General features: G+C 48.2%; 1 protein-coding gene across 4 annotated transcripts in view; it reads left to right on the top strand.

Annotated features, from left to right (window-relative positions):
* Positions 1–16,272, top strand: part of fah (fumarylacetoacetate hydrolase (fumarylacetoacetase)) — a 94,523-nt gene that overhangs the window by 56,316 nt on the left and 21,935 nt on the right. For all 4 annotated transcript variants that reach the window (XR_011933616.1, XM_072468772.1, XM_072468774.1 and 1 more), the window contains one exon: positions 5,188–5,263. Coding sequence is in view for 3 of the 4 variants with exons in the window: in XM_072468772.1 (XP_072324873.1) it covers positions 5,188–5,263 (76 nt within the window). In the remaining variant the exon portion in view is untranslated. The remainder of the gene's footprint in view (positions 1–5,187; positions 5,264–16,272) is intronic.

The raw sequence follows: 16,272 nt of genomic DNA, 5'->3' as shown, positions 1-16,272 counted from the left end.
GGATAATTACTCCAGCAGCTCATTTGGTGAGCAGAGTTGATATGCTGCAGACTCTTCAAGCATCTCAGCCCCCAGAAAATAGAAATCTGTCAAGAAGCGCCCCCCCCAGAAATGTTGAACTTGTCAGGAAGCGCCCAAAAAAGAGAAAGCTGTCAGGAATGCCCCCAGAAGAGAGACCCCTGTCTGGAAGCTAGAGAGCAGTCCAGACGGAGGCAGCGAAAAGGATTACTGTTGTAACACTCACCTGGGTAATACACCTGCTCGTTCAAACAGAGGAAGCAGCACTTGTCAATTCCTGGAAAGAGAAAACCAGTGACCTGTGTTTAAACCCCTCAGATCCTTCAGCTGCAAGTCATTCATTAATTTCCCTTAGTGGACTGTGATTGACAGCTTGTACATGAACACAGCTGTCAGCCTTGCTTCATTCACATTCCTTCATGGTTGAGTAACTCTGAAGTGATCTAACCACAAAGTTTTTAAAGAGAGTTGCATGCATTCTAATCACCCCCTTCACACTTGAATGATTTTGAAGTGCTCACCTGGGAAATTGACAGCATAATGGGCCCTGGCTGGGCAGCTTTTCAAATCTATTGAGTGGCCTGAGGGATGATCTATTCCTACATAATGAAGATGGACAGAATGTGAGGCAGGATGGATGCCATAGCCAATGATATAGCCATCTGTGGGTGCTGCATGGACCTCTGTGAGGGGTGTGGACGTGAGCTGTTCAGGATGTGAGAAGTGATGAAGATGTTAAAGTATGTGCGAGAGAGTCCTTGATGGTGCCTCTTGTGCTGGTAGTGTGTGAGATTCCTGTGGACTGTAACCCTGCAAGTGCCTGATGGACTTGTGAGATTGTGAGTTGAGAGTAAGCAGAAGTTTGACTTACCCTGGTGGAGCAGGTGAGATCATTCATCCTGTTCCTGCACTGGATGGTGGTCCTCTTCTCAGGACCATTGGTGCTGATCACCTTGGTGACCTGCTGCCAAACCGGCATGGTGAGGATGGAGGACCTCCAGCTCCCACCACAGGGGAAAAGTATGTCCTGCCAATCCTCCACTGCCTGGAGGTGTACATCCCATTTGTTGTCACTAAACTTTGGAGTTGTGTGCCTGGTTCTCTTGAGGAGCTATTCTACTGGTTAGCATGACCAGCCATGGGCTGCAGAGAGTGATGTGCGCATGGATGCATTTTAAATATGGCGCCCATAAAGATGAGCCCATGAGGTAACGGTGGGGGCAGACCAATCTCAGCCCGCCTGCCACGAGATATAACGTGCGTCACATTCATGCATATTTAATGCAGTTGTATTTTTAGACCAGCATTTTTTGCCCATCCCTAGTTGCCTTTGAGAAGGTGGTGGTGAACTGCCTTCTTGAACCGCTATAGTCCATGTGGTGTTGTTACACCCACTCTGCTGTGAGGGAGGGAGGTCCAAGATTTTGACCCAGCGACAGTGAAGGAACGGCCGACACATTTCCAAGTCAGAATGATGAGCGACTTGGAAAAGAACCTCCAGGTGGCGGTGTTCCTACCATGAGACTATTCCATGAAGCCATCCTTATAACAAGGTTCCAAAATGGCGCTCCCTCTAAAAGCGCAGTACAGAGCTGGTGGGTGTTGTGTTATTCACCCTGGGGTAACACGGACTGCAACAGGATGCAGATGAACTGTAAAGCAGACACCAAACGTAGGCATTGGTTCAATACGATTTATTGAACTTCTGTAACAATGCACACAGCTGGATGTGGGTTGACACTCTACTACTCTAAGTGTACTAACTCTAACTTACTAGACCAGGCTAGCTCTGATCCACGTGTAGAAGGTGCTGACTGATATATACACCCTGACTGTCACTACAGTTGTCACCAGTGGAAAGAGGCGGAGTGCTGATGCCTCGTGTGTTTTATAGTTGGAAGCCCCCCTCTGGTGTTCTGTCTGATGATTGGTTGTGTTCTGTCCTTTATGTTGATTGGCTAATCTGGGTGTCTGTCACTGCGTGTTTTTACCTCATGATGTGCATGGGGGCATATTATGACATCCCCCCCCCTTTTTAAAAAAAGAATTGTCGGTTGCTTAGAGCATATACGACATATTTACAGATATAACTATTTACAGCAAATGTACATGTAAGGTGTCTAGCGTGCAGATACAGAACAATATGTACAAAGGAAATATTTATCTAATCTCTGGGGCTGGCATCGGATCCTTGTCCTTCATCGATGCTAAGGCGCCGCATTTGGGTGATGGCCTGTACACCCTCTGCCTCGTGGGAGGCAAGTTGGTCCTGTTCTGCCGATTTTGGGGCAGCACGGTAGCATTGTGGATAGCACAATTGCTTCACAGCTCCAGGGTCCCAGGTTCGATTCCGGCTTGGGTCACTGTCTGTGCGGAGTCTACACATCCTCCCCGTGTGTGCGTGGGTTTCCTCCGGGTGCTCCGGTTTCCTCCCATAGTCCAAAGATGTGCAGGTTAGGTGGATTGGCCATGATAAATTGCCCTTAGTGTCCAAAATTGTCCTTAGTGTTGGGTTGGGCTACAGGGTTGTGGGGATAGGGTGGAGGTGTTGACCTTGGGTAGGGTGCTCTTTCCAAGAGCCGGTGCAGACTCGATGGGCCGAATGGCCTCCTTCTGCACTGTAAATTCTATGTATGTCGACCGCCTGAGAGGTGGAGGTGGGGACGACGGGGATTTGACAGGTGGGATTGCAGCCAGATTGGTGGCCTCGTGGAGCGAGCTGTCCGGAAAAGGCATAACGGCAGCTGGGGGCATGAGATCCGGTGGTGGGCAGGCAAGTTTGCATAGTGCCCATTGCCTGACAATGGATCCATCAGCCATGCGAACCACGAACGATCTGGGAGCAGCCTGTCGAACAACAACAGCTGGAGCTGACCAGCCTCCACCAGGCAACTTGATGCGAACAGCATCTTCCGGAGAGAGCACAGGCAAATCAGTAGCATGAGCATCGTACGTCAGCTTTTGCCGGTTTCTGAGTTGCTGCACCTTTTGCAGCACTGGGAGGTGATCCAGGTCTGGTAAATGAATGGCCGGAACGGTCGTCCTCTGGATCCGTGGTGTTACCAGGTTCTGAATCCAGCAGCTCTTGCTGCACACTTCGAACGCGTTTGCATTGGAACTGGGATCGCTGGCCCACGATCAGAAGTGCAGACATGCAAAAGGCTGCATAATGGCCAGGCTTCCCACAATTTAAACATCGCCTGCCTCTTGCAGGGCATTGCCGCTTTAAGTGGGCGGTGCCGCAGTTCGGGCATGTCATGACGTTGACGTCGTAACGCTCCATGCGTCGTCGCACAGCGCAGTGTGGTCTTCGGCCGCTTCGTTCTCCCGTCCGTGGTGCGCATGCGTGGGACCCTGGGAAAAGCGAGCAAAATGGCCGCCTTCATCGATGCTCAGGCGCCGCATTCGGGCGATGGCCTGTACACTCTCTGCCTCGTGGGAGGCAAGTTGGTCCTGTTCTGCCGATTTAAGGCGACTTTTCGCCTGTTCATGCACTTTACACGTCTTGATGGCTACTGGCAGGGTCATGTTTTTTATTTTTAGGAGCTGCTCCTGCAGGGCGTCGGAGTGGATCCCAAACACGGTCTGATGAGGGAATCAGAGGTGTCACCGTATTTGCAGGATTGTGCTAATATGCGGAGATGAGTTAGAAAGGATTGGAAAGGTTTATCCTTACCCTGAAGGCGTTTCTGGAAGACATAGCGCTCAAAGCTCTCGTTCGTTTCGACTTCACAGTGACTGTTGAATTTGGTTAACACGGCTTGGAACTTGGTCTTGTCCTCGTCGTCGGCAAAAGTGAGCGAATTGAAGATTTGGATGGCCTGGTCCCCCGCAGTCGATAGGAGCAGCGCGATTTTTCTGGCATTGGACGCATCCTCAAGGCCCGAGGCCCCAATGTATGGACTGAATTTCTGCTTGAAGACCCGCCAGTTGGCGCCGAGATTTCTGGAGATCCGGAGCTGTGGAGGGGCCTGGATCTTCTCCATGCTGCTGGAAGGCACTTGCTGGTCGTCACTGAATTATTCAAAGTAAATTATTTAGATGAAGTAGACTCCTGGTATCATGTTGTGTTATTCACCCTGGGGTAACACGGACTGCAACACGATGGAGATGAATGGTAAAGCATACACCAAACGTAGGCATTGGTTCAATACGATTTATTGAACATCTGAAACAATGCACACAGCTGGCTGTGGGTTGACACTCTACTACTCTAAGTGTACTAACTCTAACTTACTAGACCAGGCTAGCTCTGATCCACGTGTAGAAGGTGTTGAATGATTTGTACACCCTGACTGTCACTACAGTTGTCACCAGTGGAAAGAGGCGGAGTGCTGATGCCTCGTGTGTTTTATAGTTGGAAGCCCCCCTCTGGTGTTCTGTCTGGTGATTGGTTGTATTCTGTCCTGTATGTTGATTGGCTAACCTGGGTGTCTGTCACTGCCTGTTTTTACCTCATGATGTGCATGGGTGCGTATTATGACAGTGGGAGGGATTGTTTGATCTGTTCGGGTGAGGTGCTGATGACTGCTGGCACTTGGTGGATACTCGGCTGCAGTCTCCTGCTCCTCGGCAGCTGCTGCCACTGTCTGACCCAGATAGCTCGGTGCCATTGTGACAGCTACTGGCTGAGAGAGTGGGAAGGGGCAGATGCGTTGATAGCTGCTGTTCCCCACATCTGCCCAAGTTAAAATCAGGGGCTATAGTTCCAGCATTGGGCATTTTGCCCAAGGTCTGATTGACCATGGCCAGCCAAACCAGACACCACAACTGTCTCCAGCATTCAGTTCATTTGATTACATTTCAATCTGCTCAAAGCATTGTTTTCTCAAAAATTGAACTAAGTTTCATTTTAATGCCATTGATTGAAAACTGATTCTGATCTGTTATCTACATTAAAATATCTTTATCTTTGTTTTTTTTTAAGAAGATGTGCTGAGATGGAGGGGGAGGGTAGTGCTCTTTACAATTCTGTGCCCTCCCAGCTCGACTGGGTTAGGTCATTTCCTAATTTGGGGGGAGATAGAGTTACACAAAATACATCTGGTTGGTCTGTGGGGCATATCAATGATTGTGGAAGAGTTAACGTTGAGTTTTGAATATGGATGGTAATGTGGATTGTCAAATGTCTCCAGTGACACTGTGTTCTGTGATCTTTTGATGGTGCAGGATCCCAAGCCTTTGCCCTATCTGTGCAGTGATGATCCGTACACTTTTGACATCAATCTTTTTGTTTCGATTAAAGGTGAGTTACCCACGGAGACTTGCAGCATGTTTAAGTCAAGAACAAACATTTTTAAAGGTGATTAACATGTATTTGTCATTTTTATATACACAAATATTCAGTGCCTTGTGTGACCGAGGTCCCTGATGAAATGGGTTTGTTTTCAATTCTCATTTTCACAATGGCTCTGAATTTCTCCGATTTCTTCTGCTCTATGGATGTGACTGACGCAAAATCGAAGTAACTCCGGTGAAGCTATCGAAACCCTCCTCTTTGTTCACTGGGCTAATGTTGGAAATCCATGTGCAGAGCTAGTTGCTGCACATTTGCATGTACTGTGTAGGTAATTTGCATTCTCCTCAGACAGAGTGCCTGAAGGTACCAGAGAGGAAGGCATTTGATTTGGGCGGTACATTAGCGCAGTGGTTAACACTGTTGCTTCACAGTGGCAGGGCCCCAGGTTCGATTCCCGGCTTGGGTCACTGTCTGTGCTGAATCGGCACATTCTCCCTGTGTCTATGTGGGTTTCTTTAACTTAGAACATACAGTGCAGAAGGAGGCCATTCGGCCCATCGAGTCTGCACCAACCCACTTAAGCCCTCACTTCCAACCTAGCCCCCTAACTCAATAACACCTCCTAACCTATTTTTTGGACACTAAGGGCAATTTAGCGTGGCCAATCCACCTAACCTGCACGTCTTTGGACTGTGGGAGAAAACTGGAGCACCCGGAGGAAACCCACGCAGACACGGGGAGAACGTGCAGACTCCTCACAGACAGTGACCCAGCGGGGAATCGAACCTGTACCCTGACACTGTGAAGCCACAGTGCTAATCACTATGCTAAAGTGCTGCCCGGGTGCTCCGGTTTTCTCCCACAAGTCCCGAAAGACATGGGCGGGATTCTCCACTCCCGCGCCGAAGTGCCCACGCCGTTGTGAACGCCGTTGAGGTTCACGACGGCGTGGAACGGCCCCTGTCCCGACCGATTCATGGCCCGATAATGGGCTAGAGCGGGGCCACGTCATTTACACGCGCCAGGCCTTGTCGCCGCGTAAAGGCGGCGGCGCATACATGATGCGGCCGGCGCCGCATAACTGGCGTCACCCGCGCATGCGTGGTTGCCGTCCTCTCTGAGTCCGCCCCGCAAGAAGATGGCAGACGGGTCTTGCGGGGCTGTGGAAGAAAGGAGGTCCTCCTTCAGAGAGGACGGCCCAACGATCGGTGGGCACCGATTGCGGGCCAGACCACATTTGAGGTACCCCCCGGTGCAGGATCGCCGCCCCCCCCAGCGTTCCCACGCTGTTCCCGACGGCAGCGACCAGGGGTGGACGGTGCCTGGGGGAACCCGCCGTTTTGGCCTGGCCGCTCGGCCCATCCGGGCCTGAGAATAGCAGGGGTGCCGGAGAATCGCCTTTTGGGTGTCTCAGGCGATTCTCCGGCCTGCACCACGCGGAACTCGACGGGGCCGTTCCCGCCGCTTGGGAGAATCGCGGGAGTGCGTCGGACCGGCGTGGCGGGAAAATTTGGCGGCCCAGGCGATTCTCCCAACCGGCGCGGGAGTGGAGAATTGCGCCCATGCTGTTAGGTGAATTGGACATTCTGAATTCTCCCTCCATGTACCCGAACAGGCGCCGGAATGTGGCGACTAGGGGATTTTCACAGTAACTGCATTGCAGTGTGTTTTTGAAAACTCACCACTATTCTTAGAAGTCCCCCTATACCAAAAAGGGCCGACATTCTAAATGGTGATCAGGGATTCTCACTCCCCGACTCAAATGCAAGCTTCAGTGGGTGCTATTCAGGTCAAACTATATTTTCAAGTTATCCCCCGGTATAACCCATACCTTCACCAAAGATTTCATCTACTTACCACTTAGTAGCATCGATCCTAGGTCCCGCATTGCTAAGTAAGTAAAGTAGACTTTGGAATAACCACAGTTTCAGGTTAAAACTTTTAAGTTATTCTATTATTATATTTTTTTTCTCTTTTTAAAAGATGCAATCACTGTCTTTACAGAAAGTAAAAAGATCTTGCTTCTGGATCCTTCTGGTTGGTTGAAGGGACCTTCAGGCCCAACTTGACAATCAATCTTCTTTAAAGTCTGGTCTTCTTTAGATGTATCAGCTATTTTAGCTCGGCTGCTCTGACCTGTCCATTTCCCATGGCCGAGCTGATTGTAATCTGAGTCTAGCTGCTTGTTCCTTATCTGCTTCTCTCTCTCTCCCTCTGAGCTCTGCTTCTCGTTCTGGTTCTGATAGTTCCTGCCCTGGTCTCGAGATTTATATTTGCTTTCTAACAATTACGTTTTTTGATGATTTTGTAAAGTAACTCTTATTTTCTTTGATTGTAAAAAGGAACTTTGATCTAAAACAGTCTAATCCAACGAAGTATTCATTTTGACATGACTTCATCTCATGGATCTGATTACATTGTGTCCTTTGTGGTGTTCAAAATGCTTTGACTTTAATAGAGGTGTTACTTTTAATTCCTGTCATTTCTATAGTTTTATTTTCCAATTGTGTCCTCAGCTCAATTTTGACTTTGATTTTGGCTTTGAATTATGTTTCTCGTAGACTGATAAACCTGGTATTATCAAATTTTCACACTTCGAATTATCACAAAATTCAACTGAACTCATCCATTCTTTTCCAGACGCTTACTAAGATAGTTACTTTCAATGAAGGTGTGAGCCATTGTTTTTGGCTTCATTCAAAATCTTGTTTGTCTTGTTTGCTCAGCCTGCTTGACCAAGGATATCTGCATTTTACAATCCTTCCCTGGCAGCTGCTGTTAACCCTTTGTGGGATCTTTCCCTACATTCTCTCATGTTTCTCTCAGACCAGATATTGCCAGACTTCCATGTTTCAAATGACACATTTGTCCATATTTTCAATAACAAGTGTTAATGTAAGCCTACCTGTGACAATAATAAAGATTATTATGATTATTATGCTCAGAAACTGAGAGGACTGGCTCTCCTTTTCCCCTCTGGATTTTAACCCCATCTCTCAGATGTTGGTGGAGTGGGCAATAAAGTGGCAGATGGAATTTAACACAGAAAAGTGTGAGGTCATGCATTTAGGGAGTTCACAAAGTTGTAGGTAGGCAGTACACAATAAATGGGAATATACTAAGAGGGGTAGATGAAGTGAAAGATCTTGGTGTACAAGTACACAGGTCCCGAAAGGCAGCAGTTCAAGTAGACAAGGTTGTAAAGAAAGCATATGGAATGCTCTCCTTAATTGGCCGAGGCATAGAATATAAAAGTAAGGATATAATGTTGGAACTGTATAAAACACTGGTGAGACCAAAACTGAAGTATTGTGTAAAATTCTGGTGACCACATTACAGGAAGGATGTCATTGGTCTGGAGAGAATGCAGAGGAGGTTCACAAGAATGTTGCCAGGGCTAGAAAAGTGTAGCTACGAGGATAGATTGGATAGGTTGGCGTAATTATCCTTGGAACAAAGAAGGCTGAGGGGTCCATAGCCCTGAGGGGTGACTTAATTTTCCCAGTAATTCTTTGCAGTGTTAATGTAAGCCTACTTGTGACATTAATAAAGCTTATTATTATTATTATTAATTGGGGTGTTCAAAATTATATGGGGAAGAGATAGAGTAGACAGGATAAAATTGTTTCCCTTGGTGAAGAATTCTAGAACCAGGGGACATAGATTCAAGATAAGTGGCAGAAGGTGTAGACGGGACATGAGGAAGAACTTTTTTACGCAGAGCATAGTGGGAGCCTGGAATTCACTGCCCGAGTTGATGGTGGAGGCAGAGACCCTGAACTCTTTTTAAAAATACCTGGATCTGCACCTTAAATGCTGTCAGCTACAGGGCTATGGACTGGGTGCAGGAAGGTGTGATTAGAAAGGCCAACTGGGTGTCCTCGGGCTGGCATGGACAAGATGGGCCGAATGGCGTCCTTCCATGCTGTAACTTTTCTATGGTTCTATGATTTTAAAAAAGTACTTTAGACTACCCAATTATTTTTTTCCAATTAAGGAGCAATTTAGCATGGCCAATCCACCTAACCTGCACATGTTTGGGTTGTGGGAGTGAAACCCACACAGACACGGGGAGAATGTGCAAACTCCACACAGACAGTGACCCGGGGACAGGATTGAACCCGGGTCTTTAGCGCCATAGGTAGCAGTGCTAACCATTGGGCCACCAAGCTGCCCTGGTTCTATGATTTCGAAAGGATATTATTGCCACAGAGGAAGTGCAATGAACGTTCTCCAGACTTGTTCTCAGATTGACGGGATTGTTCAATGAAGAGAGATTGGGGAAACTGGGCCTGTAATCTCTAGAGTTTCGAAGAGTGAGAGGTGATCTCATTGAAACCTACAAAATACTTAAATGAATAGACAGGGCAGATGCAGATATTTCTCTTGGTTGGGGAGTCTAGAACCAGGGAGCACAATTTCAAAATAAGGGGAAGCCACTTAGGACCGAGATGAGGAGAAACTTCTTTAGTCAGAAGGTTGTGAATTTTTGGAATTCTCTATCCCAGAGGGCTGTGGACACTCAGTCACTGAGTATGTTTACGGTAGAGATTGATAGATTTCTTTTTTTTGATAAACTTAGATACCCAATTATTTTTTTTTCCAATTAAGAGGCAATTTAGCTTGGCCAATCCACCTAACCTACACATCTTTTGGGTTGTGGGGGTGAAACCCACGCAGACATGGGGAGAATGTGCAAACTCCACACGGACAGTGACCCAGGGCTGGGATTCGAACCCGGGTCCTCAGCGCCGCAGTCCCAGTGCTAACCACTGCGCCACATGCCACCCGAGATTGATAGATTTCTGATGAACAATAACGGAAAGGACGATGGGGATAATGTGGATGAATTGGGGTGGCATGGTGGCACAGTAGTTAGCACTGCTGCCTCACATTGCCAGGGACCCGGGTTCAATTCCAGCCTAGGATGACTGTCCCAGGTGCTCTGGTTTCCTCCCACAGTCCAAAGATGTGTGTGTTAGGTGGATTGGCCATTCTAAATTGCCCCTTAGTGACCTGGGATAGGGTTATGGGGTTGCAAGGGATAGGTTGGGGGTCAGAGTAGGGTGCTCTATCACAGGGTCAGTGTAGACTCGATTGTCTGAATGGCCTCCTTCTGTATGGCAAGGATTCTATGATTTTTAAAGGCACTGAAGTGTCCTATTGGCCATGTTCGTATTGAATGGCAGAACAGGCTTGACGGGCTGAATGACCTACTCCTGTTCATATGTGTTGTGTTTGGTCCTTTGTACTTCACGAAGGACCTCACCAAACACTTCGACTTGCCCAAACCAGAATCTTTTATTGAGTCTCGTATAGTAAGATAACAATCTGATACAGAGCACGTTATCATGGAGTCTGCTAACTACTCCTCTGGAACTTGCACCTAGCACTGATCATTCACATGTACGTATCAATCGTCTTCTCAAGATGGCCAGATGTGTCTCCCTTTATATCGGAGTCCCAGGTCACATGACCTTAGTCTAGAGACCGCATGGTGTGTCTGTACCGCCACCTGCTGCTTTGCAGTGGCACACTTTCCAACTATGAAATAGCCGATAGGCATATCACCACACTATGTTGCTGTGTTAATGGTGGGAAATTACAGCTATTTTCTGGTGTACACCAGTTAGTTAGGCATATCACTATTTGTAAACAAAAGATCCTTTGAATACTTTACTGGGATTGTCACAGAGTGACTTAGTCTCAGGATTATCAGTAGATAAATTAAGGGAAATGTTAGAAGAAATGTTTTCATATACAGAGAGGCTCTGGAAATAGTGGACGCATTGGTGGTCATCTTCCGGGATTCTATAGACTCTGGAACAGTCCCTGCAGATTGGAGGGTAGCTCATGTCACTCCAATATTCAAAAAGGGAGGTAGAGAGAAAGCAGGGAATTATAGACCAGTAAGCCTAACATCATTAGTGTGGAAAATTATTGAATCCATTATCAAGGACATTTAGAAAGCAGTGGCAGGATCAGTCAGAGTCAGTATGGATTTATGAAGGGGAAATCATGCTTGACAAATCTGTTGGAATTCTTTGAGGATGTAACCAATATAATTGGCAAGGGGGAGCCAGTCGATGTGGTATATTTAGACTTTCAGAAGGCGTTTGACAAAGTCCCACATCAGAGATATTGTGCAAAATTAAAGCGCATGGGATTGGGGGAAGTGTATTGAGGTGGATAGAAAACTGGTTGGCAGAGAAGAAACAAAGAGTAGGAATTAATGGGTCCTTTTCAAATTGGCAGGCAGTGACTAGTGGGGTGCCACAGGGATCGGTGCTGGGACCCCAGCTATTCACAATATAGATTAATATATTTGGATTTGGATGAGGGAACAAAATGTAACATCTCAAAGTTTGCAGATGATACCAAGTTGGGTGGGAGGGTGAATTGTGACGAGGATACAGGGATCCTACAGCATGATCTGGACAGGTTGGGCGAGTGGGAAAATCAGTGGCAGATGCAGTATAATTTGGATAAGTGTGAGGTTATTCACTTTGGAAGTAAAAACAAGAAGGCAGATTACGACCTGAATGGTTGTAAGTTGGGAGAGGGGAGTGTGCAGCGGGACCTGGGTGTCCTTGTGCACTAGTGGCTGAAGGTAAGAATGCGGGTCCAGCAGGCGGTAAAGAAGGCTAATGGTATGTTGGCCTTCATTGCGAGAGGTTTGAGTACAGAAACAGGGATGTGTTGCTGCAATTATTCTGGGCCTTGATGTGGCCACCTAGAATATTGTATGCAGCTTTGGTCTCCTTTTCTGAGGAAGGATGTTCTTGCTCTCGAGGGAGTGCAGCGAAGGTTTACCAGACTGATTCCAGGGATGGCGGGACTGTCATATGAGGAGAGATTGACTAGGTTGGGTTTGTTCTCGCTGGAGTTCAGAAGAATGAGAGGGGATCTCAAAGAGACTTATAAAATTCTAACAGGACTAGACAGGGTAGATGCAGGGAAGATGTTCCCGATGGTGGGGGTGTCCAGAACCAGGGGCGAAATTCTCCTACCCGCCCCGCCACATTTCTGCCCCGACCGGCTGGCGGGAGTCTCCGTAACACCGGCCGGTCAATGGGGTTTCTCATTGTGGGGCAGCCCCACGCCGTCGGGAAACCCCCGGGCGCCGGCAAAACGGAGACTCCCGCCGGCGGAGAATGACGCCCCAGGGGTCAGTCTGAGGATTCAGGGTAAACCATTTCGGACAGAGATGAGGAGACATTTCTTCACCCAAAGAGTGGTGAGCCTGTGGAATTCATTACCACAGGAAATAGTTGATGCTAAAACGTTGAATATATTCAAGAGGCGGCTAGATATAGCACTTGGGACGAATGGGATCAAAGGCTATGGGGAGAAAGCAGGATTAGGCTATTGAGTTGGATGATCAGCCACGATCGTGATAAATGACCTCCTACTCTCCTATCTTCTATGTATCTATTTACTACATGGGGCTATAGAAACTTGGACATTAAGTATTTGAAAAAGAAGAAAGGACAGGGAAATGGGATTTGAGTAGATAGACTCAGTCCTTGCCCAAGATTAGAAAGACTAAAAAACAGCTGGAAATTAAAAAAAAAAAAAATTAAAAACTAATTAAATAAAATAGAGATGCAGGGTCAAGTGATTTGTTGTAGCTGGATGATGTGGGAGTTGGTGGATCTCATTGTGGTTCCCAGTGACCACGTTTGTATCAAGTGTTGGTTGCTTGAGGAACTTCGGTTCAGAGTTGATGAGCTGGAGGGTGAGCTTCGGACGCTGCGGCACATTTGGGAGGGGAAGAGTTACCTGGACACTGTGGGCGCGATTCTCCGAAATGGAGACAGAGTGTTCGCACGACGGCGCGAAACGGGCGCAGGGACTACCGATTCTGGCCCCTATAGGGGGCCAGCAGCCCACTGGAGCGGTTCACGCCGCTCCAGCCTCCTTTCCCGGCGCCAAATGGGCACCATGCCAACCTGCGCATGCGCAGTTGGGCCGCGCCAACCCGCACATGCGCGGGGGACATCTTCTGCGCGCCGGCCCCGACGCAACATGGCGTGGGGGTTCAGGGGTCGGCCGCGCAACAAAGTAGGCCCAGGGGGGGGGGGGGGTGGCCGGCCCGCCGATCGGTGGGCCCGCCAATCGGTGGGCCCCGATCGTGGGCCAGACAACATTGGAGGCCCCCCCAGGGACAGAGCCCCCTCCACCCCCCACAGGCCGCCCCCCGACCCTTCACGCAGAGTTCCCGCCGTCAGCGACCAGGTGTGGTCGGCACCGGCGGGACTCTGCTTTTTCCGCGCGGCCGCTCGGCCCATCCAGGCCAGAGAATCGGCAGCCCCGCCGAGTACAGCAGCCCGCGACCGGCGCCGCATCAAATGCGCTGGCGCAATTGGCGCCGATTCTCTGCACCTTGGAGAATCGCGCGCCTGCGTTGGGGCGGCGTGGCATGGTTGCGGCGATTCTCCGGCCCGGCGCGGGGCTCAGAGAATCGCGCCCCAAGTTTCAGGAGGAAGTCACACCCCTTCGATTAACTATCTTGAATTCAGACAGTGGTCAGGGACAGGAGGGTGTGGCTGCGAGTGAGGCAGATAAAGGGATCCAGGAGGTAGGGTTGCAGGAGCCTCAGCGGTTGTCCTTATCCAATAGGTTTGACATTCTTGCTCCCTGTGTGGATGAGAGCGGGCATCTGGGGAGGATGAGCAAACTGACCACAGCACCGTGGTACAGGGCGCCATTTAAGTGAGGGAGAGAAAAGAAAAGTAGTCGTAATTGGGGACAGTGTAGTTAGGGGCATTGACACTGTTCTGTGTGACCAGAATCAAGAATCCCGAAGGTTGTATTGCTGACCTGGTCCTCGGGTTCGGGATATCTCACGTGGGCTGCAGAGGAACTTTGAGTGGGAGGGGCAAGATCCAGTTGTCGTGGTCCACGTAGGTACCAATGACATAGGTAGAATCAGGATAAAGATTCTCATGAAAGAATATGAGCAGTTCAGGACTAAATTAAAAAGCAGAACCAAAAAGGTAATAATCTCTGGATTACTACCTGAGCCACAAGCTAATTGGCACCGGGTAAATAAGATTTAAAAGGTTAAATGTGTGGCTCAAGGTTTGGTGGGAGAAACGGGTTTAAATTCATGGGACATTGGCACCAGTACTGGGGAAGGTTGAGCTGGTCCGATGGGACGGTCTTCACCTGGATGAAGCTTGGACTAGAGTCCCGGCGAATCGCATAGATAGGGCTGTAGATTGGGCTTTGACCTAAATAGTTGGGGTGGGGAAGAGTGTTCGAAACAAAGCAAATTAGCTTGTAGCGCACATTGAAATTGGTGGGTACAATGTTGTGGGCATCACAAGGCTTCAAGGAGATCAGGGCTGGGATCTAAATATCTAAGTGTGGTGTTCTTTTTGGTTCAGATCCTAGGATGGTTGGCATAGCGTTCACAAAGACCACAACTAGCTTTTGTATTAAACAAAGCTAAAGATTTATTTACACTACTTAATTGAATTTGACTCTTACTTCTGTATAATAAACATTTTTTTAAAATTTAGAGTACCCAATTCTATTTTTTTCCAATTAAGGAGCAATTTAGTGTGGCCAATTCACCTACTCTCCACATCTTTGGGTTGTGGGGGTGAGATCCACGCAAACACGGAGAGAACGTGCAAACTCCACACGGTCAGTGACCCGGGACCGGGATCGAACCTGGGTCCTCAGTGCTGTGAGGCAGCAGTGCTAACCACTGCGCTGCCGTGCTGCCCTTATATAATAAACAATTGACAATAAATATACAATCTACACTCATCTACCACTAATCTCTACACGGATACAATAACTGTGATCTGCTCTCACTCACACTAGCTTTCCTACAGTCTTTCTTCTCGCCTTCTCCTCAACACTCTCCCAGAAGGCTTAGCATCGATGCTTTATGTAGTTTTGCATCTAGCTCCCTCTAGTAGTTGATTCGGGCATAACATTAACCCTTACAGGTCTGTACATTTCTCATAGTGTCACATCAAGGATATGAGACCTATTGAAAGAACAGGCAGATGGGCAGAGGAGTTGCCTTGTTTATAAGAAATGGAATTAAATCAATAGCAAGAAGTGATACAGGGTCAGAAGATGTAGAATATGTGTGGGAGGAGTTGAGGAACCACAAAGGAAAAATGACCCTGATGGGAGTTATGTACAGTCCCCCTAACAGTAGTCAGGATGTGGGCAGAAAATAAATCAGGAGTTGGAAAAAGTATCTAAGAAAGGTTATATGACAATAATCATGGGGGACTTCAAAGTGCAGGTAGACTGGGAAAATCAGGTTGGTAGTGGATCCCAAGGAAAGGAATTTATGGAATGTTCACGAGAAGGTTTTTTGGAGCAGTTTGTGATAGAGCCCACGAGAGAGCAGGCAATTCTGGATTTGGTGGAGGCATTGGTGGTGATCTTTCAGGAACCATCGGAGGCAGGGAGGCTCCCAGAGGCCTGGAAAGTGGCTAATGTAACACCACTGTTTAAGAAGGGAGGGAGGCAGAAGACGGGAAATTATAGGCGGGTTAGCCTGACTTCGGTCGTTGGTAAGATATTAGACTCTATTATTAAGGACGAGATTGCGGGGGCAGCACGGTGGCACAGTGGGTTCGTACTGCAGCCTCACGGTGCCGAGGACCCGGGTTCGAATCCCGGCCCTGGCTCACTGTCCGTGTGGAGTTTGCACATTCTCCCTGTGTCTGCGTGCGTCTCACCCCTACAACCCAAAGATGTGCAAGCTAGGTGGATTGGCCATGCTAAATTGCCCCTTAATTGGGAAAAAAATTAATTGGGTACACTAAATTTTTTAAAAACAAGGACGAGATTGCAGAATACTTGGAAGTGCATGGTAAAATAGGACTGAGTCAGCACGGCTTCATCAAGGGAGGTAACAAGGAAGTTAGACAAAGGATAACCAGTGGACAAGATCTATTTGGATTTCCAGAAGGCCTTTGACAAGGCCCCAGCAGTAGGCTGCTAAATAAGAAAAGAACCCATGGTGTTAGGGGCATGGT

This window comes from Scyliorhinus torazame, chromosome 12, assembly GCF_047496885.1.
Source record: "Scyliorhinus torazame isolate Kashiwa2021f chromosome 12, sScyTor2.1, whole genome shotgun sequence".
NCBI classification, from domain to species: Eukaryota; Metazoa; Chordata; class Chondrichthyes; order Carcharhiniformes; family Scyliorhinidae; genus Scyliorhinus; species Scyliorhinus torazame.
This window is presented reverse-complemented; position numbering and strand designations above follow the sequence as displayed.